Source organism: Acomys minous, assembly GCF_964271855.1.
Source record: "Acomys minous genome assembly, chromosome: 7".
Lineage (NCBI taxonomy): Eukaryota > Metazoa > Chordata > Mammalia > Rodentia > Muridae > Acomys > Acomys minous.
This window is the reverse complement of record NC_140488.1, coordinates 54,882,262-54,903,544: the sequence shown is the minus strand read 5'-3', so window position 1 is coordinate 54,903,544 and position 21,283 is coordinate 54,882,262. Positions and strand designations below refer to the sequence as shown.

Below are 21,283 nucleotides of genomic sequence, written 5' to 3'. Positions count from 1 at the left end.
CTCGTAAACCCAGCAGGGTCAATGCACAGAAGTCACAGAGAGTGAGGCAGCATTCATATGACTTGTGAAGGTCTACACCTGATGGGGTGCTAGAGCTGAGAGGAGATATGGACACATTTCCCACTCCCATCTCTAACCCCAAAGCTATCTCTCATTGATAACTACTTGCAAATGAAAATTGGTTTTTGCAAGGGAAACAAACCATCACCTTTAAGGGAAGGTCTCATACTCCGCAGTATATGGCCAAAACAAAATGAACTCAATGACAATTTTGATGGCTTCTTGTCTTATAATATCATGTCAGAGCTTCACCTTTTAAATTTTTAATTATAATTTTTAACCCTACAGGTTCTTTGTGTATATATTATGGCTTTCAATTTTGTGTTGTAAAGAGTTTCCTGAGTGTGCAAAATGTTTGGGTCTCTGTGACTATCTTCTTTATTTGTTTGTTTTTGTTTTGTCTTATTATATTTTATTATTATCACTTAGATGCCTGTTTGTTTTCTAATGATAGACAGAAATGAGGTGGATCTGGATGGTAGGGAACATGAGGAGGAACTGGAAAGAGTAGAAGAAGGGAAGACTGTAATCAGAATATGCTATATGAAAAAAAAATCTATTTTCAATAAAAAATAAAAGCAAACAAAGCAACAAATTACATGTTGAGTTTGAGGTGTAGGTGAGTAGAAGAGTACATGCCTTGTATGTCAAGCCCATAAGTTAGATGCTCAGTGCAGAAGAAAAGGGAGAGAAGAAAATATCATATGTAAATCTTTACAAAGAGGGCTCAAGATGGCTCATGGGGTAAAAGGGTAAAAGCATTTTCCTGGAAAACCTGAGGACTTGAACTCTATCTCTTAATTTCATGGTGGAAAGAGAGAGCCAACTCCTGAACGTTGTCTTCTGACTTACACACACACACACACACACACACACACACACACACCAAAAATCATAAATAAAGTATAATTATTATAGTGTTGGTCTTCTGAGTAGGGATTCTGTCTTAAAACAAAAGAAAAGAAAATATGTGTGGTGGTTCATGTCTTTAATCCCAGTACTGGTGAGGCAGAGGCAAATGTATCTTTGTGAGGTCAAGGTCAGCCTGGTCTAGGAAGTCCAGAACAGCTAATGCTACACAGAGAAACCCTCTTTGAAAAATTACCATTGTGTATTTCTCTCATTCACATAATTTATCAAGGAAATGGAAATCTTGCCCCTCTTTGTTCATCCCTACATCTGTGTTTTAATAACCTGTAGATTGGAGGGATACCATTGTTGGCATGTTAAGCCACTCCTGGAGAAACACCCTGGGGCTTTGGTGAATGTAGAACAGAGAGGTCTGTTCTTTGTTAAAGACGTAATTTTTTTTCTGTTAAAAGTAAAAGTGTTGAGCTGGGAATGGTGGCATGTCTTTAATCCCAGCACACAGGGAGGCAAAGGCAGGCAGATAGCTATGAGTTCCAGGTCAAGGCAGGCAGATCGCTGTGAGTTCCAGGTCAGCCTGGTTTACAAGGGTAGTCCAGGACAGCCAGGGCCACACAACCAAACAACATAATAAACAGAACAAAACAACAACAGAAACCAAACCAAAAAAAAAAAAAAAAAGTAAAAGGGTTTGTTTTGAATATATTATATAAAACCACAGGGGACAAGGATTTGGGAATTCTCAAATTTGCCTTCAGGCTTGGCACCCCTCCACACCTTAAGAGAAGTTGGCACTGTTGTCTCTTGGGCAAATTTGTGTGGCTCTGTGGGTTTGCAACTTTGCTCTCACTCTCAAATCCATTAGCATCTATCTCCAAGCAGTTATTAGGCCAGTTATTAGTGTTTGTAGTCTTGTCTTGTTGGCCTTCTTTTCCTCCTTTGGGGCCCAGCTTGCTCCTGAGTACAGAGGTTTTCAGTTGTTTGGTGGCTTAGCTTGTGGACCTGGAGCTGTAGCTCCACAAGCTCTATTTCTTTTAATTTTAATTTTAATTTTATCTGCATTGGTGTTTTGCCTGCATGTATGTCTGTATGAGGGGGTCAGATTCCCCTGGAACTGGAGTTACAGACAGTTGTGAGCTGCCATGTGGGTGCTGGGAATTGAACCTAGATCCTCTGGAAGAGCTGCAGGTGCTCCTAACCAGTGAGCCATCTCTCCAGCCCTACAAGCTATAATTCTTATCTCAGAGATCCAGCGATGTGACTGGTTATTGTAGATAAAAGTTTTATTTTCCTGTCTGCCTTCATTAATTTTATAGACTTCATGTGCTTCAGTAGTTCCTGTAGGAGTGCTTTGTCTTTTTTGGCATGTGGATTGCCAGGCCCTTCAAGAGACTGGTAATTTGTTTCCTAATCCCAACCCTGTGACTAGATTCCTACTACATACTATTTGATTGCATCTCTGTTTGTCCGTTGCCAAAGTTTTGAGACTAATTTTCTGTCTGCATGCCAGGATATCCACTGGTGTACTTCCAGAATCTGGTTGCTTGCCTGTTAACTGTTACCTGCGGTTCCACTCTTTACTGCTGTACCAGTTTATCCAAACTCTTAGTGGTGTCTACAGGACCTTTTGAGTTCTGCCTGGCTGTAATTACGTTCTTTTCTGTACCTTGGTCTGACTCTGCCTGCCAAGGACAAGCACCTGTTGAGATGATATCTCACTGCTAACCTCTAGTCTTTTATTTCCCTGGGGCAGTATTCCACTAATTGTTGTTTATTCACAGTGCTGTCCTTTTGTTTCCTGTGTAGAATATGTGGGGAGAAATGGTTTGTTCCTTTCAAAAGGTTCTTGGAGCCATTTCCGTATTTCCTCTGGGTCTGCTCCAGTTCCAGTCTTCTGGACTCTATCTAGCTTTAGTCAAAGTTTAGCACTGGAGTCTCAAAGAGTTTCCTCAGGAGGTGGCAGGGAAGCCAAGTGGAGAACTAACCCAACAGGTCAGCTTGATTTTGATCTGCTGCCTATTTTGGGGCTCTGTAAAGAGCTTTATTTATTTTTTTTAAGAAGTCCACACTAAAGGAAACATTGTTCTGAAAATCAGTTTTCAAAATTATTTCAAGTACTATTGCCAAAAGAGCTCCCCAAACACTTAATGTTTTATAACTTCCTTTCTAAAGATCCTAATCAGTGAATACCACTATCTTACACTGCAGTCTGTTTGCATACTGGGAAAAGGCTATGGAGTTGAACATGATTCCCAGTATTATTTAACACCCATGTTCTTATTAATCTAGCATAGGCTTATTGTCTTTTTAAAATTTAATTAATTTATTCAGATTACAACTCAATTATTATCTAGGTTCATTGTCTTTTGAACATCATTGGTCAACGGTATTTTGAGGCCATTCTATATGTTATGTTTTCCTTCCTGGCTTTCTTTGCTTTGCCTTTCAAGTCTGATTTCTGATTCAATTTCAGCAGCATAAGCAATACTCTTAGACAACTTTGTCTATTCTAGGCCTAACCTGTCTCATTGTTTCAGTCTAGTATGCTGTATTTTGAGTCAGTTCTCCAAGTTAGGCAGATCATTTTCCTGCCTCTGCACTTACCCGTCTTAGTGTTTTAGTGCTGTGATGAAACAACATAATCATAAGTAACCTGCAGAGGACAGAGTGTATTTCATCTTATACTCTTAGGGAACAGTTCAAAGAACGGTAGGAACTCATGCTGGACAGGAGCCTGAAGGCAGGAGTTGATGCAGAGGCCATGAAGAAGTGCTGGTTATTGGCTTGTCCTCCACAGCTTGCTCAGCCTGCTTTCTTATAGCACCTAGAATGACCAACCCAGTGGCGACAGCTGGGTCCTTCCATATTAATCATTAATCAAGAAAATTCACCACAGGCTTGTCCACAGGTCAATCTTGTGGTTGCATTTCCTTGATTGAGTGCCCCTCTTCCAAAGTAACTGTAGCTTGTGTCAAGTGTACATAAAAGTAGCTACTGCAATACCCGTTTTCTTCTCTTTCTCCCCATGTTTCTTTCTTTCTTTCTTTCTATCTCATGAACCCTAGGTTGACCTTGAGCTCAAGATGTTGGGAAGGCTTCCCTTGAACTCTTAATCTTTTTGCCTCCAACTCTGAAGGTCCTCTGACTAAAAATGGTGGCTACCACACTGCATTTAACCACTTGTTCTCTTGTTTGTTTTCTCAAGTAGATTTTAGATTGAATGATGGTAGGGATTTTTAAGTTTAATAGGTTTTTCCATTACAAGTGTCTTGTGTACCACAAATAGTTCTTTAACAATCAGTAAACTGGAGAATGATGTCAAAATAATACGAAAGTCCAATTGATTCATTAATGAATTTTCTTATCACTTTAAGCTTCCAACTAAGCAGAAGTCAAATTCCATATATTTAAGAAGACTTAGTCAAAACTAAAGTTTCAAGAGGATAATTCAGCATAAAATGCTGTCTTAAGACTATCATCTGCTTTAATGGCTTCAACCTTTACGTTTGCAACCATATAAAACTATGTGGCAGAGTAATTAGCACTCAGTGAAGTTGGGAAGAACTTTTACCACGAGAGTTTTAAAAATTGACTACTTTTCAATTCAATTTAAAATTCTGATAATGGCATCTACTAAAACTCAATGCCAGTGGGGACAAACAACAGGGAGGAGACATTACCTAGATGACTTTTGCAGCATTCAAATGCCAGAGAAGATTTAATCATCAGAGTATTTTTATTAAGATAGCTATTGGGTTTTTTGTTTGGTTAATGTTCTGATTTTAAAATTGTTTTCCATATTTTCTAGAAGTTCTATTATCTGTAGTATGTTGTTTTTTAAACAAACAAACACCCAGAAGTTCTCTATGAAGATATATATGCTATTATAGCAGAAGGCCTGGACCCTCTTTCCCCTTGTTTAGATTTAATTACATTTGGTTTGATGTTATCCACATAATATATACTTAGCAAATACTTGTTTACTTTAAGTTGTCCACTGACTTATAAATATTTTGCTATTATCTTCGAGTTGTGTTTTCTCATCCCCCCCAATTAGTATTTCCTTTAATTTTTCTATAAATGGCAGACTGTTTAGATGAGGATAATGGAAGCCTTTAAGGTCAGTCTAAAGAAAGATACTTTTTCCTCTGATAGCTGACTTGGAACTTGATGCTATGCTCCTGAGAAACTAGAGGGAGAGACTGTGGAATTAATTGGGTCTAAAGTATACTTTTAACACACTAGCTGATGGATATAACCTACTTTCTTCGGCACTAAAGAAAAGACATTTTCCCTACAAGCCTCTTTGTGTGTCACAAGAAGAAAAAAAAAAACTAAAGGAATGTAGGTGAAGTGAGATCAGCCTTGAGACAGCAGTTGGTGACGTATTAGGTTCATAGTTAAGGGACAAAATATTCTTGCCTGAGGCTACTGTTTTCTCTTTTGTGTATTAGTTTCCAAGAGAAACCAATGACCCTGTCTCCTGAAAGTTTCTCTTTGTGTATTTGCTTTATAATGTTCTTTTCACATTAAATATAGCAAAATGCTGAAAAACAAATGTCAAGACTTAAGACAGGGTCTGGATAATCACAATAAGGCCAAATGTAAGCCATAATTAGAAATATACTTTTCCACTTTTTGCAGACATTATAGAACTTTTATAGGTATCTAATTGGTTAGCAAGTGTAACTTAGTCTAAGACCGAGGACAGTGACTTTGAGGACACCATTGCATTAAAAACATATCAATTTAGCATCAAGTCCACATAGACATGTCATGGAGAATCAATTCATATTACAATGCCTTTCTAATTTCCATCCCTCCATTTATAAAAAAAAAACAATGACAGTGCTATGTATATGTAGGAGCCTTCATAATTGTTCAGATTACATTGTTCAATTGTTATCTGTGCTGTCTCTCATTTTATTTATTTTTTGAGGCAAGGTCTTCCTATGTATCCTTGTCTAGCCTAGAACTTGTGGTGCAGACCTGGCTGGCCTCAAACTCATAGAGATCTGCCTGCCTCTGCTTGCTCAGGGTGACATATGCTCTGCTGCATCTCATCTTGCTATAATCCCCACCTTTATTGTTTGTTAGTTTTTAATTATAGAGTCTTTACAAATGCCTGAAATGTGTTCTGTGCTTGTTTGTATTGAAATCGGAGAATACATTTTTGTTAAGTCCGTTTTCCAATAGTTTGAGAGTTCTCTGACAAGAAACTACATGTGTAGTACTAGGTTGCTGCTAGTTAATGACTTTCAGCAGACTTTTAGCAGTCAGCCTAGTGGTGGTGGTGGACGCCTTTAATCTCAGCACTCGGGAGGCAGAGGCAGGCGGATCTCTGTGAGTTTGAGGCCAGCCTGTTCTACAAAGTGAGTCTAGGACAGTCAAGGCTACACAGAGAAACCCTGTCTTGAAAAAGAAAAGAAAAGAAAAGAAAAGAAAAGAAAAGAAAAGAAAAGAAAATCTTATTTTTTTAGGAAGGGGGAAGGTGCTCTTGAACCTCTGGCATGCAGTACGTACTATATGGGTTCCCTCTTCACGTATTTCGTCTCATGATGCAACTCTTTTAGCCGGTTGTTTTCCAGTAGCCTAAATGGCAGAAATTTGGTCAGTTTTAGCCAACTCAAAGTGCTTTTTATACTATTTGGCATAAAACTGTTTGCTGAATAGATTACTAAACAATGTTTAAACTTAGTGGCCCCTCATTTTGACCCATACCCACATTTCTTTTACAGGGAGTAATGGAAAGTGTTGGGTATACTATTCATGATCTTTCTATAGTACCTTTTTAAAAATTCATTAATTCAGGTGGGATGAAATTTAGATAAATTCAATTGTGTATGTGTTTAATGAGTGAAATTCATAATATACATCAAATTCGAAGTTAATCTTCAAGAAAGCAAATGTATTCTTGGAGCTGCTGTCCACTGTTTCTGAGAGCACACAGTCCTGAGCTGCTGTCCTTGGGTAGCTTGCTACTTCAAGAACATAGACATCCTGCCCACAGGATTAAAAAGAAACTTAATGATAAAGAGGAAGGTGGGATCTGAGCTCTTTTGAGATATCTGAACTTCTTTCGCTCTATTGTTCAAGTTATTTGCGTCATCAGACCCATGTGAAGGCCAAATTTATTGTAATGAATGCTCACTACATTCATTCTGATAAAAATTCATTTCAGCCTAACGTCAAATTGAGCAAGAGAAGGCCAAAAGGACTCACAGCTCAAAGTTATCTTCATCACTAACAGGGTTATAGACGTGTTTATGGGTGTTTAAGTTTATAATACAATTGGCTTCCCCAGCACTTGGTCTCTCATTTTGTGCTGATTTGGTCATTCATTCAAATTCTGCCTTTGTAACGGTCACTTTGGAAAAGGACGGGAAAATCTAGTTCCTAAGGATGAAATAGTAAGTCCAAGCACCTGGGATAAAGACAGTGAACATTGTTTGCTGGTGCTATACAACCAGCAGTTGTCTAGGGATTTGTCTTTTAAATAAAGCTTCAACGGACACGATATTATTTACTCTTCCCAATCACTCTAAACCTAAAATACCTTGGGAAAACAAAGATAGAACTTAGTTCAATAGTAAACTGTTAATAGGTGCTTTGGTTAAATAGCCTAATATCACCCTAAGGATTACTTGGTGGGGTACTGGTGGCTTTAACCACTAACAGCCTGGGAAGAAAGTGATTGTATTTCTTTGGCCACAGTGCAGTCATGGCAACAGAAGCACCCACTCTTTTCACTTTGGCCCATAGAATTTGTCTAGACAATTGATCAGAACTCCCCGTGGTCTTCCTATACTGTGCCAGTTGAAGTGCTAATTAAACCTTCCAACTGAGTTTAATGGCCCTCTGCCTGGCGAAGAGGTGGCCTAGTCAGTAAAATATATACGAAAGTCCTTCTCACTCAGTTTCCCTATCTCTAAAATGGGCTTTCCTTTTTCCGTCTAGGCTAGTTCCCTTCCATTTGGTGCTAGGCTATACTAGGAAGTGAAATCAGTGCTTAACCACAGCAGAAAGTCCTCTGGCAGGCTCCAGTCGCCGCTCCCGGCATGCTCAGTAGCCCAGCCGGCGTAGCCCCAGGAGTAGGAAGCGGCTTTAGGCTCCTGCTCTGGCGACCCACAGCAAGCACTTTGATGAATCACGTGTGTTGAGGCTGTCTTAAAGAGACAGGCACCTACTTTTCCTCCACCCTAAACACCGCCTTGAGGGCGGAGGCGACTGTGGTGATTGCAGCTGCTTAGGGGCAGGGCTTGCCCCAGCGCTGAGTGGTGGCTCCAGCGTGGTTGCGTCGGGGTTGCCTGAGACTGGGGAGACCGGGTGGCCTAGGAGCAGCGCTTGGCGGGCAACCCTCTCTGTTCGTGGACGCGGGACATCCGAAGCGCTCCGGGGGGCTTTTGCCCTTGAGGAGACGTGGGGTTCCAGGGAGGCAGGTGACAGGGCCAGAGAAAGATGGAGCAGCTCGGGGCGGCGGCGTCGGGAGCTGGAGGAGGCGGCGAGGATCCCGGCGTGGGCCGGAGCAACAAGCGGGGCGCGGGGAACCGGGCCGCCAACGAAGAGGAGACGAAAAACAAACCCAAATTGGTAAGTCTTCTTGCAACCACCGCTAGCCTCGGGAACCCTAGAGCCCCTGTCGTCCTGCTTTGGAATATGCTGGGGACCAGGGCCCCCCTCCCAGCGGCAACCGCGATCTCGCCGCGCGCAACTCGGGGAAGGCGACGGCGTGGGGGCGGAAGAGCACCCCTTCTCTACTTAACCCGGCCCTCTCTCTTGTCAGCTCGCTGGGGAGAAAGGCCCCACCCCGACTTGGGGACACTCGGCATAGAGTTATAGAGTACTGGGTAGGGCTGTTTGTCTAACTTGTGGGCGCGAACCTTCTTTGCGGGATTCCATTTCCCTCCCACCTCTTGTCAGTTGCTGTTTTGTCCTCTTAACACTTGGGGTCCAGGGCAGGGGAAGCTCCCTCCTCTGGGTTTCAAACACATTGGAACCCACTCGTCAGGACAAGCAGGGCATAGGTTCCCTGGTCCTTCCACTTTGCCAGAAATTCAAGGAAGAAGCGGCTGCGTGCGTTTGCCCCCTCCCATGTGCTTGCCTAAGAAACATTTCTTTGGAAGTGTGGGGCTTGAGGGGAGCGTGGGAGTTGGAGGAGGCTGAGTGAAGAAGTCCTCTCAACCATCGCGACCCAGTGTTTCCACTTGGCTGAGAATGCTCAAAAGCAGTTATGTACCCCTTACATGTCTCACAGTCCCGACAGTGTAGGTCAGTAGTAGTAGTAGTTCATTTCCTGCCTAGAGACAAGAAATCTATGGGGCCTGGTATTTAGTTGGGAAATACTGGGGTTTCTTCAACTCATCAGTTAAAACGGTTCCTCTTTTTGTAAACTTTCTAATTTCAGTGGAATGGGGAGAAAGGGGTTTCCTGTACAGATTCAGCAAATAAAGTTTTCTGCCTCTCATAAGCCTTTTGAACAGAAGATTCCTAGTTCACATTCCAAGCGCAAGCCACATGTTGCACGTCTACATTTTAGTTGTAAGCAACAACGTGATTCTAACAGAAGAGAGGGTGAGACTGACATGCAACTCAAACCATTTCCTGTGGTATCTGGCCATTTGGTCTGGACTTGCACTTCTCTTTTGGCTCCTCTTTGCCTCCCGGTTAGAGACTGTCCATACGCGAAAACAGGGCTCAAACATTAGGACATACGAAGTCTTCCATTATGTGGGAAAGGACTTGGCCTGGATTAATATAACAAATTCAAAATCTTATCAATTTCATACAAACCCGTGACAAATCTAGAAATTTCTTGCCTCATGTATCGTACTACCCCAGCATTTAAAAATAAAGAAATTGAGTCACAGCTTTTTTGAATTGCTGCAGTATCTTTCACAGTTATAAAGAGGGTCTGCACCATTATGAATTTGGGAAAACAGTTCTGAGTGTATTGCTAGAATTGAATGCATTTAAAGAATTTTTGTTTCTCGTTCTTTCTTTTTGAGACAGGGTCTTTCTGTTAAGGAACTTGCTACAGAGACCAGGATGACGTCAAACTCACAGAGATATTCCTACCAACGCCTCCTGAGTACATGAGCCACCATGTTCAGCCAAGTAGTTAAAGTTTTGATAATGTGACTTTGAAATTTATTAGTTTGTGTGGTAAAATAGTGATCTACCTTCTGTTTTCCTTTTTACTTCTCTTTGACCCAAGTATAAACTCTGATCAGCAATTAAAAGTTTAATTAAAAATAATAAGGAATATTTCCATAAATAATTTTATACATCTACCAAAAATATTCCACTTTTAAGGATACTAAAGGAAAAGCAGTTATCTCTATTAGTATTAACACCTTGGTAAAATTCTTCTTACTCTTGGGCTGTTTGCTTTATTTCATCTTTTATGTTTTCCTTGATTTTACAAGGTAACTAGATAACTACGAGATAGTATCACTTTCAGTTCCTAGCCTACTTCAGTGTTCCATAGTCAACATAGCTTGATACAGTAGATCACATATTGGAACCCAGAGTGTCATACCTGCTTGAGTTTTCTGTTTTTCTTCTCAAGTATAATTTTTTAGCATAATTTCTATATGTATGGATTTTACAAGCCAATGTGTCACAGCTAATAAAAAGGGGAAGGAATGTAGTATGGCACATTTTAATGCAAACAGTTTGACCAAACAATAAGATTTGATAAATGTTTTAGGGAAAGAGTTCACCTGGGATTCTTAACTTAAAGTTTTGTGAGTATGATGAGACCTTAGACTAAATTTTAAAAAACATTGATGCTATTTACTATGTTTCAGTATAATTCCTAATTGTGAGTGGAAGGAATTGTGTGTGGCTACAAAATGGCAGTATTATTTGCATTATTATGTTGTTAGGGGTTCAAAACTCTTCAAATTATATGAGAAAAATTGGATATATTTTCATTTTTTCTGGGTTTTATGCCCTTTGTTAGTTTCTTACAAGCATCCATGAACTGTAGAAAGAAAAAGAACCATTGTAGTTCAAAACCAGCAAAGGAAAAGACTCTGATGGAGGGAGAAGTGAAAGAAAACTGGGGAGAAGGAGGAGCCATACAAGGAAACCCTGCAGGGATAAAAAGAAATTGAGAAATATGCTATCTATATGCTGTTCAGCTGTAATGGAAGTTTCTGACACATTAAAAAATTTAACCCAGTCACTGGAGTTCTCAAACCATAAGACTAGTGGTGTAATTGTATTCATTTAGTTTATATAACTTTCTGGTTAGGCTCAGATTGTAGCATGCTATTAAACAGCGTGGCACTTAGATTAATTAGTAATTCAATGTCTAACATGGATTGTATTTTGTTAACCTAATAGGAGAGAAAGTGCCCTAGAAAAGTGTTGGGAAGAAGCTCCATCTTGTAGTTCACATATTTAAATCAAGGATTTAACCTTTAAGAGAAAATAGTGCTGGTGCCACAGAGGTAGTTCAGTTAGTAAAGTGATTGCATACAAATATGAGGATGTGAGTTTGATGATCAGCAAACTTATATAAAGCCTGGCCTGGTGGCATACATTTGTAATCACAGTGATAGAGGTAGCAGGAGACAGGGAGATCCCTGGGGAAATACAGGGCAGCCAGTCTAGTCTAGCCAACCAAAGGGGTCCTAGATTCTTTTGAAAGAATCTTTCTCAAAAAAAAAAAAAAAAAAAAAAAAAAAGGAAGTACCTTCTGATGAATGGCCTCTCCAAGATTGACCTCTGGCTCTTCAAACATAGGCAAACACACACGTTTACACATACACACACACACACACACACACACACACACACACACACACACACACGTATACACATACACATACTTTACACACACACATACACACACACACACACACACACACACACACACACCACTAAACAAGAGAGTGAGAATGATGGGGAATATTGTTAAAGTGACCCTAACACCTCCTTCTTCCATCACAAAATGGTAGATATAGACTAGCCTGGCAAAATTGATATTTTTGCATTTTGTTTTCCTGTCTGTATACTTTCTGAAGCTGTTGCTTTTTTAAGACAATGAATTTCAGTTAGTAACTTATAATAGCACTTGAATATTTTGGTTATTGTATAAATCAGTGTTTGGTTATTTATTTACAATTGGATGAATTATGCTTTGATTTTAGATAATAAATTCTGACCATTTTTATGTACACACGATGTTTGCCAAGTACTGAACATGACTTCCAAGTTTGGTGAAATGAAGGTGCTCAAAGTCAGGCCAGGTGTAAGGATGCATAACTGTATTCCTAGTACTCTTTGATTTTTAAATGTCTTTTCTTTCTTTCTTTATTATAATTTATTCACACTATATCCCAATTGTTATCCTCTCAACACTCCTGAAGTAGAAACATCTCACATTTGAAGCCAGACTAGGCTATAAAGTGTGGCCTTACCTCAAAATAAAAAAATTATCCTAGTTCAGTGAAACAGAGAGGGGAGTTAATTATATGAAAGTGTTATAAAAAATGCCACAAAGGGGCATTTAAATCAAATTGGATTTTTTAAATGTTTTTTCAAGACAGGGTTTCTATGTGTAGTCCTGGCTGTCCTGGAACTAACTATGTAGGGCAGGCTGACCTCAAACTCAGAGATCTGCCTGTCTCAGCCTCCCATGTGCTGGGATTAAAGGTATGTTCTGCCACTGCCCAGCCAAATTGGATTTTTAAAAATATATCTTTATGTATTTATTTTGTTTCATTTGCATGGGTATTTTGCCTCCATGCACATGCACTGTGCACCATGTGAATGTCTGGTGCCTATGGAAGTCAAAAGAGAGCATCCAATCCCTTGGAACTGCAGTTACAGACATTTGTGAGCTTCTATATGGGTGCTGAGAATTAAGCCTGGGTCCTCTGAAGGAGCAGACAATGCTCTTAAATGCTGAACTCTCTGTCTAGCACCAAATTGGATTCTTGGATGAAGAAAGGCTTATAGTAGAAAGCATGTGCACAAAGGCTTGAATAGGCTTTTGAATGAAGAAGATGATGTAAAGATGACTCTAGGTTAAAATGGTACCATATACAAAGTTACGTAGATCTAGAAATATGCTGATAATGTTCAACTAGATACAAATGGCTGAAACAAAAAGCAGGAACAAAGTTGTATTTACTATTCGATCTGGCCAAAAAGGCTCCAGGTCACAGTAGATCTTTGTTTGTCACATTGGACTTTCCTTCCTGAAAGTCAGAGTAAGTTGTTGGAGAGATTAAAATAAGACAGTTGTCTGATTGGATATGTTTTTCAGAAAGAAATTGAGAACAGTGGAGAATTTCCTAAAAAGAGATGCTGGAATAGAGGGAAGAAGGCCAGTCAATATGGCTGAGTTTGCCATTTCCAGTCCTGGACTCCTGTTGCTGCTCATGTACTCCATACTTCTGAATTTCTTTATACCTGTCATTCCCATTTTCTCTCCTTCCAAACACTACCCTCAGTCTTCTCACCAAATCTTTAATGAAAGGAAGCTTTCTCTTCCTTTCTTTGAACCAGTGGTTCTTAACCTTTTTAATGCTGTAATCCTTTATAATACAGTTCCTCATGTTGTGGTGACCCCCCATCCATAACATTATTTTGTTGCTACTTCATAACTGTGATTTTGCCACGGTTCTGAATCATAATGCAAGTATCTGTAGGATAATCTGATTTCTGACTTCTGAGAAAGGGTCAATTGAATCCAAACAGGTCACAACCCACAGGTTGAGAATCACTGCTTTAAATTTTCTTTTTCTAAATTTTTAAAAAAATTATAATTTATACATATTAAATTCCGATCCCTTCCCCATGACCTCTGATGTGGGTGGATGGGGGCTCTTCTACTGTCTGACCACAGCCTATCAGGTTTCATCAGGATAGCCAGCATAGTGCTCCCATTCCTGTGTGCCAACAGGGCCTCCCCTCCAAGGGGAAGGGATCAAATCAAGGCCACCAGAGTTCAAGTCACAGGCAGTCCCCTCTGTTTGCCCCTCCACGCCCAACATGGAAAATGAGCTGTCCATTGGCTATATTTCAACAGGGTGTCTAGATTCTCTGTGTGCATTTTCCTTTGTTGGTGCGTCAATTTGTGCAGGCCTCCCTGGGTCAAGATCAGCAGGCCTTGATGGTCTCCCTGTGGAGCTCCTACCCCCCACCCCTGAATCCTTCCATCCCTCCATTCTTCCACTCTTAGCACTCCAGTTTTATTGTTGTTTAGGCTTACTGAGCTCCCTTCCTTCTTCTGAATCTCTAGCTGTCATGAGTTTCAATATTATGTACTGATCATGTTTTACAAAGATCATGTCCTCTTTTCTGTTTATTTTTATAACTCCCACCAGTGATAATTAGCTAGGAATTTTTGTCGCTATAGGTGAGGTATATTGGTAGTTACTTTGTTGAAAAGAGACATGAAACAATCAAACAGAAAGACAAAGAAAAACAAATGGATGGTTTTGTTTTTTGCTTTTTGAGATGGGGTTTCATTTACTCCAGGCTGGCCTTGAGCTCCCTATGTAGTTCGGGATGCTCTTGAACTTCTTATCCTTCAATCTCTACTTCTAATGCTGACATTACATGCTTGCATGCTGTATCTGGTGTATGTAGTGCCGAGGACTGAACCCAGGCCTTATATATGCTAGGCAAGCACTCTATCAACTGAGTAGCATCACCAGACCCTAATTGTAATTTTTTATGAGCTATAACTTTTGTTAGTGTGTACATGTGTATATTATCAAATGAACATTCCTGTCTATTCTTCTATATCTATTTGGCTTTGCTTTGAGACCCTTGTCTGATCTTAAGTTTACTATGTAGCTCCTGAGGCTGGCCAATATGTGATCCTGTTTCCTTCCACATCCCAAATAAATGGATTATGGCCTGAGCCTATATGTCTGGTTCCTATATATTTTATGAGTTAGAAATTCAAACAACCTCTTTAAGGTTGTGAGAAACTCGCCTCCTCCCATTGTTTGTTTAGATTCTTCTGATGTCAAAGCCAGAATTCACATGCAGTGAGATGGTACTGACATGGGTGAGCCAAGTAACAGTTTGCTGTTATTATGAGGAAACTGTAGATTAATCTCAAAACAATATGGACCGTAGAGTTAAAAGCTCTGAGTTCCAGTGTTTTTTTCTGTCTTTTATTTGCTTGTGATCTCTGGTGAGCACTAATATCAGAAATTTGAGCTCTTATTAATGTCTGCCAGTCAGAGATATGGCTTCATGCCCAAAATGCTTGTTTGATTTTTGACGGTGTTGACCAGGCTATATTTTAACTCCTGACCTCAGGTGATCCTTCTGTCACAGGTCAGTAGCTGGGACTACAAAAGCACACCGCCTTGCCTGTCTGATTTGCCAGGCAAGATGGCTTCGATAAAGTCCAGTAAACATTAAGAGTACACTTAGAAAAATTTGTTATAGAAATATACATTACTGTTAAGCCCTTATATCACCTGAATCAAATGTGATTAAATTGTAGTATAGCTCCATGGTAGAGTCTTTGCCTGGCATTCATAAAGACCTGGGCTTTAATCCCCATTTTTGAAAAAAAAAAGTTGTTCTGGCTATTGAATTTCATGTTGGAGTTGCAATTTGAAGTCCCTAATTTGTTATTGTATAAAATGGTATAACCAGGTGTGTGTTGATTGATTCTTTGTTCTCTTCCTCAATTCCCTTTGTCTTTGAAGCATGATACTTTCTGTCCTATTTCTTTCACCTGAGTGATTGTAACTGTGTGCTTAACTTTTGTTCACTATTTTTACTATTACTTAATTTTAGATTTATTTTATGTGTCTGAATGATTTTGTTTACATGTATATGTGTGCATGCCATGTGTTTCTGGTGAGTATATGGGTCAGAAGAGAGTATCAAGACCTCTGGAACTGGACTTTCCCATGGTTTTGAAGCCACCATGTGTGTGCTGGGAAACAAACTGAGGTCCTTGCAAGAACTATAAGTACTTTTAACCACTGAGCCATCTCTCCAGCCCACACTCTAAATTTTTAAAGAACATATCTCCCGTTTTCATTTGAACTGATCAATTTCAGGCATTTAAAACTTTTGTTAAAAAATACAGTAGATATGTATGTCATTCTGTCTTGTCAGGGAGCTTAATGATGTTGTACAAATAAGGAAACTGAGTTATTCGGGTGTTTTGGGGACTGACGTAGAGATAAGTTTAAAAGCTATCATCTCTATTGTAGAAGTTATCTATAGCACTGAGTCATTATGCTTCAGGGACTCTTAAAAGTAAAGTGTTATTCAAACTCTTACTTCTTTTGTTCCTTTTTGAACAATTTATAATTATAATCCTTTTAGACTTCATTGTAAGTACTGAGAACTTTGTCAGTAGCAACATGTCATAGCAGTGAAATATTACTCATTTCTAACCTGAAGTCAAACAACACTGTAAATACCAGGATGCTCTGAAAATAGTATATATGCTAACTTTATATGAGGGTAGCCTTAGCATTGAAATGGTTGTTATTGAAGCTCAGATTTCCCTCACTCTCAGTTCCTTCTGCCAGATTTAGGCTATATGTGCTACATTATTTATTTTTGGAGACAAAAAAACTGCTATGACAATGGATAAGTGACCTAAAAACATTGCTGTAATCTTGCAACCTAACTTGGCCTCATATGGGAGATACCCATTGTAGAAGACAGCTCATAATTGGTCCATGTAAAGGTTGACATATATTTTCACATGGTGTTTATTGTGAGCACAGGAATAGGAAGGTATACATTCTAAGTTAAAGTTTATTACCTGATCAGGCTGAATCTGATTTACTATCAAATGATGTCTTTGACTATAGTTTTAATTAGAATCTTAACTGAATTGGGATACTTGTTTTGTGTGAGGTGGCCTGGGGAAGAAGAAATTGTTGCCTTCCTTGTGAAAGAGTGTAGAAAACACAATTTTAAACTCATTTCCATGTGTACTGTCTTTGGTTTAGTGAAGATTTTATTCCATTGCTCTGGGAAGAGCACACTACATTGCTACCAAAAATAGATTAGTAAACTGGCTGTCCATTTTTGTTGTTTGTTCTCCATAAGGTGGTGCTTCTCAGAAGTGAGACCCTTCTAATTGAATCTGACAACCTAAGTGCAACTCAAACATAGCATTAGGAAGAAATTATTCAGAAATGGCCGTTGACTCAGTCACTAGTATTTTGAATGCTTGCCTGAGGAGAACAGAACTTTGATTACAGTCCTTTTTTAAAATTAAAATTGTTTTTGTTTATTTCAACACAGGTTTTCTCTGTGTAGCCTTGGAATGTGTCCTGGACTCACTTTGTGGACCCAGCTGGCTTCAAACTCACAGCAGTCCACCTGCCTCTGCTTCCTCACATGCTGGGATTAAAGGTGTACGCCACAGTGCCTAGCTACAGTCCTTTATTTTTGAGACATATCATATAACCCAATATAATCATATATCATATAACTCAAGCTGGCCTCAAACTCTGTGTAGTTTAGGGTAACTCTGAACTTCTGCTCCTCCTGCCTCTTCCTCCTGAATAGGATTACTGGCATGTGCCACCATGCTCTATTTATGAGACATTGAGCATTAAGGCTGTGGCATCATACATGGTAGATAAACACTATATTGCCTGAGCTATTTCCTCAGCTCACAACCTTTTTTTTTTTAAGTTGTTTGTTGTGATAGTTGTCTATAGACGTATTATGGTAAATGTCCATTCAACATTTTGAGGAATTTTTAGTGTACTCCTAATTTCTTGTTCTCTTTATCAAGATAAAAGTTAAATCAAGTTGAAATGTTTTAAAACATTTCAAAAATACAAAAAATGAAAATAAAATATGATGAGTTTCCACTTATCTATTACCCAGACAGAGTAATTAGTTCTCTAGAATTTATAAATTTCCCTTATCTGTCCTTTGTTTTTCCCTTGCTAGAGGAATTTAGTTGACACTAAATTTAGATATTATGCCATTTTACTTCTACAGACTTCAGCATGCATCTCTGAAAATTCCTGACTTTTTGAAAACAATCACTATGCCACTGTCATGTCTTTAAAAACTAATGCATTCTTCTATATCATCTAATGTTTAACCCATAATCAGGCATTCTCAATTACCTAAAAAATAATTAGACTTTTAATCTAATGTGTGTATAATTAATATACATGCCACCAAACTCAATAGATAAATATAGCTTTAAATAAAGTTAAAATTGTGTTTAAAGTTACTTCACATAAATATCAATCTAACTTAAGTTCACATTTGTCTATAATCCTGTAAAATTATCTACAAGAGTTATCTGTACAAGTGTGGGTAGACTGTTTGAAATAGCTACTCTGTACCATAGAAAATAGACCAAATTTAGATTTCTGACTTCACTTTCTTCATTTTGTAACTTGTAAAGTGAAGTGGAGTTTATGTGGAAGAATTTTTCTGCCTGAGAAGGGCTATAGATACTTGAGCAAATATGAAAATATTCTTGAGTTCTGTTTATATAAATGATGCATAGAATTCCTTGACATATGTGCACATACATAATAACATGCTTAGGTTGCCTGCATTTTTATTACCAAATAAATGCCAATTTGGCATTACAGATAGCTTTCTTTGTTATTTAGCCACACTGACATACTCTAGATGTGAGTCTAATTTAATGGGTAAGTGAATCTTAGCCAGAAGCTCCTACTTACCATATTTTTTAATTTAGATATTAGGGGTTATACTTGAAAACCAGGTTATATTAAGGATCATGAATCTGGGGATGGGTGGAGTCAATAGATATGAGAAATCAACTTTAGCAAATGACCTATACTCCCCACAGAATATTTTAAGAAATTGTGTAAGGAGTACTCTTTCGATACCCATTTAGTGCTGCTACCATGCTGAAAGGCAGAGTGTGTACTCTAACTTTGTGGACTTAAATAACTTTAGTCTAGTAATCTCTGTCTCCTTTTACCTGCTTGGCTGAACAGTTACTGATCCAGTCAAGTGGGTTATTTTCCTCTAAAGACATACATGAATGATAATTGTTGGGGCTCCATAGACAGCTAGCATTTTCTTCTTTTGTTTTGCGTAAGGGAAGGAAAGTTGTGGATGTATTGTTTTATGTGCTTTGAAATTAATCATTGGTAAAATCTGAAATGTTTAATAGAACATTAAGCTTGCTGGTGCTATTTAGGAAGGTTCTGTATGCAGATACTGTGCATTTATATTTTGACCTTTAATAACATGTTGTATAATAGAGCAATGTTATTATGTAGAGTTTGGCCCTACAAAAGGGCATCAGACTATGGAGATCATATCATTTGCCAACATAGGCCAGACACAAGACTCTGTCTTCTTGGAGTATTTTTCTACTTTACACAATCATCTTATATAGGTTAGGTGATGCATATCATTTTTGTATCTGGCAGGAAATTCAGGAAGCATAGGGCATAGCTGAATGTCTTCTTATTTAGAATAGGGTTTTTAAATTACATGTTATTTTTAATTATCCATATTTGTATGTTTTTATGTTCTCATAAGTGTAAGGAATCCCTGGAGATGGAGCTATAGGCACTTGTTTGTTGCCAGATGTACTAAGAACCAAACTTGTGTTCCCTGGAAGACCAGTAAATTGTCTTAACTTCTGAGCCACGCCTCCAGCCTTCTAGAATAGGCATATTTCATTTGTCATTCACTTTGAATGACACACACAAGAATATTATGTGTGTATGCATGTAATGTATTGTCCTATACATAACTACTTTTGGTTTTGAATTTTGAAATCTTTAAATGTGGTTGATTGTTTCCTTGAGTGCCTAGGCTCACAGTTAAACTAAGGCTCTGCCCTTTCTGTACTCCTCCCAGTGATTTTCTTGTCATTTTTCCAAATAGTTTTATATAGTCACTGATTATATGGATAAGGCTGTACTTTTTTGAACTTTATACTGTAAACTTGAATGTATACAGAATGTTAAGATGGGATTGGCAGTGATATTATGAAATCAATGTTTTCCAGAAGAGTCAGTGTGTATATAAAACATTTGTGAGTGAAATAAACCTTTCTTAGGTTGCCATCACAGATTGTTTGTCCTTGGCACTACAGTAGCTTACATTTCTGCTCCTTAGGTTGAATAGCTAATGGTCTATAAATGGAAGAACAAGCTTACGATGCTAAGGAAAAAAAAAAGGCCTGGATTTTATCAATGTTGAGTCTCTCAGATTTTTCACGTATTTGTTTTACTAAAGCAGGATATACTTATGTTTTGTGATCTCTAAATTCTTACACTTGTGCAGTTCAACCTGCTCTATCTGTTTTCAGATGTTCTTGTGAATTTTTGTGAGCTCCAAACCCTTCATTTTTATATAAGCTGAGTTGGCCTGAGACTATATCCTTAATTTTAAGTAGTGGTGTATCTATATCAAATGAAATGTAGGTTTAGTTATAACTGAAAGTAGGGACTTTACAGGGCTTTAAGACTAGTTTTCCACACTTGTCTTTCCAGTTTTGTTCCAGTTAATTATGGATCAAGGTATGTTATTGTATTATGTTGCAGATCCTGGCTTTTAACTCCCTCCATGCCTTGAAGAATCTGTTATTACTTGAATGTTTTTAGGTTTTATTCCTTATGTTTATTTATTTTTTCAGACTATCAGTGTAGAAGAATTGTCAGTAAATAAGTTGTTGAATGTGTCAAATATTTATGTAACAGTATTTCCCATTCATACTCGTCACCACTAAGTTGTCAGGGAAACTACTTTTTTTTTTTTTAATCTTAGCACACCAGTATGAGTTTTCAAGGATCTAAAAGTACTTCTTATGCTACTCAGAGTTGGAATGGGTTAACTAGGGTATGTATGTCATCCTACTAATTAAAAGAGCTTGTTTCTGGCTACCTGAGGAGATTTCCTAGAAATGAACTAACTTGAAACTGTAGTTATGGGCACATCATTTATTAATCTTTCTAGCTACCAGTTTGTTTTTTACAGCAAAGGAGTAGAAATAGATGATCTGCCTGAGCTTCATTCAGCTTCCACAAATTAAGGGTCAAAGATTATTAAGAGTTGCAATGAATCTGACTTAACACAAATACATGAGAGTTTAGTTAGATTAAAAGTGGGAATTATGAAAGGCAGTTGTTTAGGCTGAATATTAAAAACTGGGTATCCCACCTAACTTTATTTTTTTTTGTTTAATTTCTGGAACCTGAGTTATTCTAGTCCAGGGAAGACTGTAGCAACACTGTTTGATCCATACATTTCCCTTTAGAGAGTGTTACCTGCATTCTAGGGCATTCTGAGCATTGAGTCATTTATGTTGTTCAGTGTAGTCAGGCTACCCAGAGATAATTCAGTGATACTGAATATCATATATCTGGTTGCTTTTCTGGGT

General features: G+C 38.5%; 1 protein-coding gene across 3 annotated transcripts in view; it reads left to right on the top strand.

Annotated features, from left to right (window-relative positions):
- The first annotated feature begins 8,020 nt into the window (after positions 1–8,020).
- DIAPH2 (diaphanous related formin 2) overlaps positions 8,021–21,283 on the top strand; it is a 696,864-nt gene continuing 683,601 nt past the window's right edge. For 2 of the 3 annotated variants that reach the window (XM_084790929.1, XM_084790928.1), the window contains exon 1: positions 8,021–8,517. In XM_084790929.1, the coding sequence (XP_084647055.1) occupies positions 8,386–8,517 (132 nt within the window). In that variant the 5' untranslated portion in view covers positions 8,021–8,385. The remainder of the gene's footprint in view (positions 8,518–21,283) is intronic. The other variant, XM_084790930.1, reaches the window with a different exon arrangement.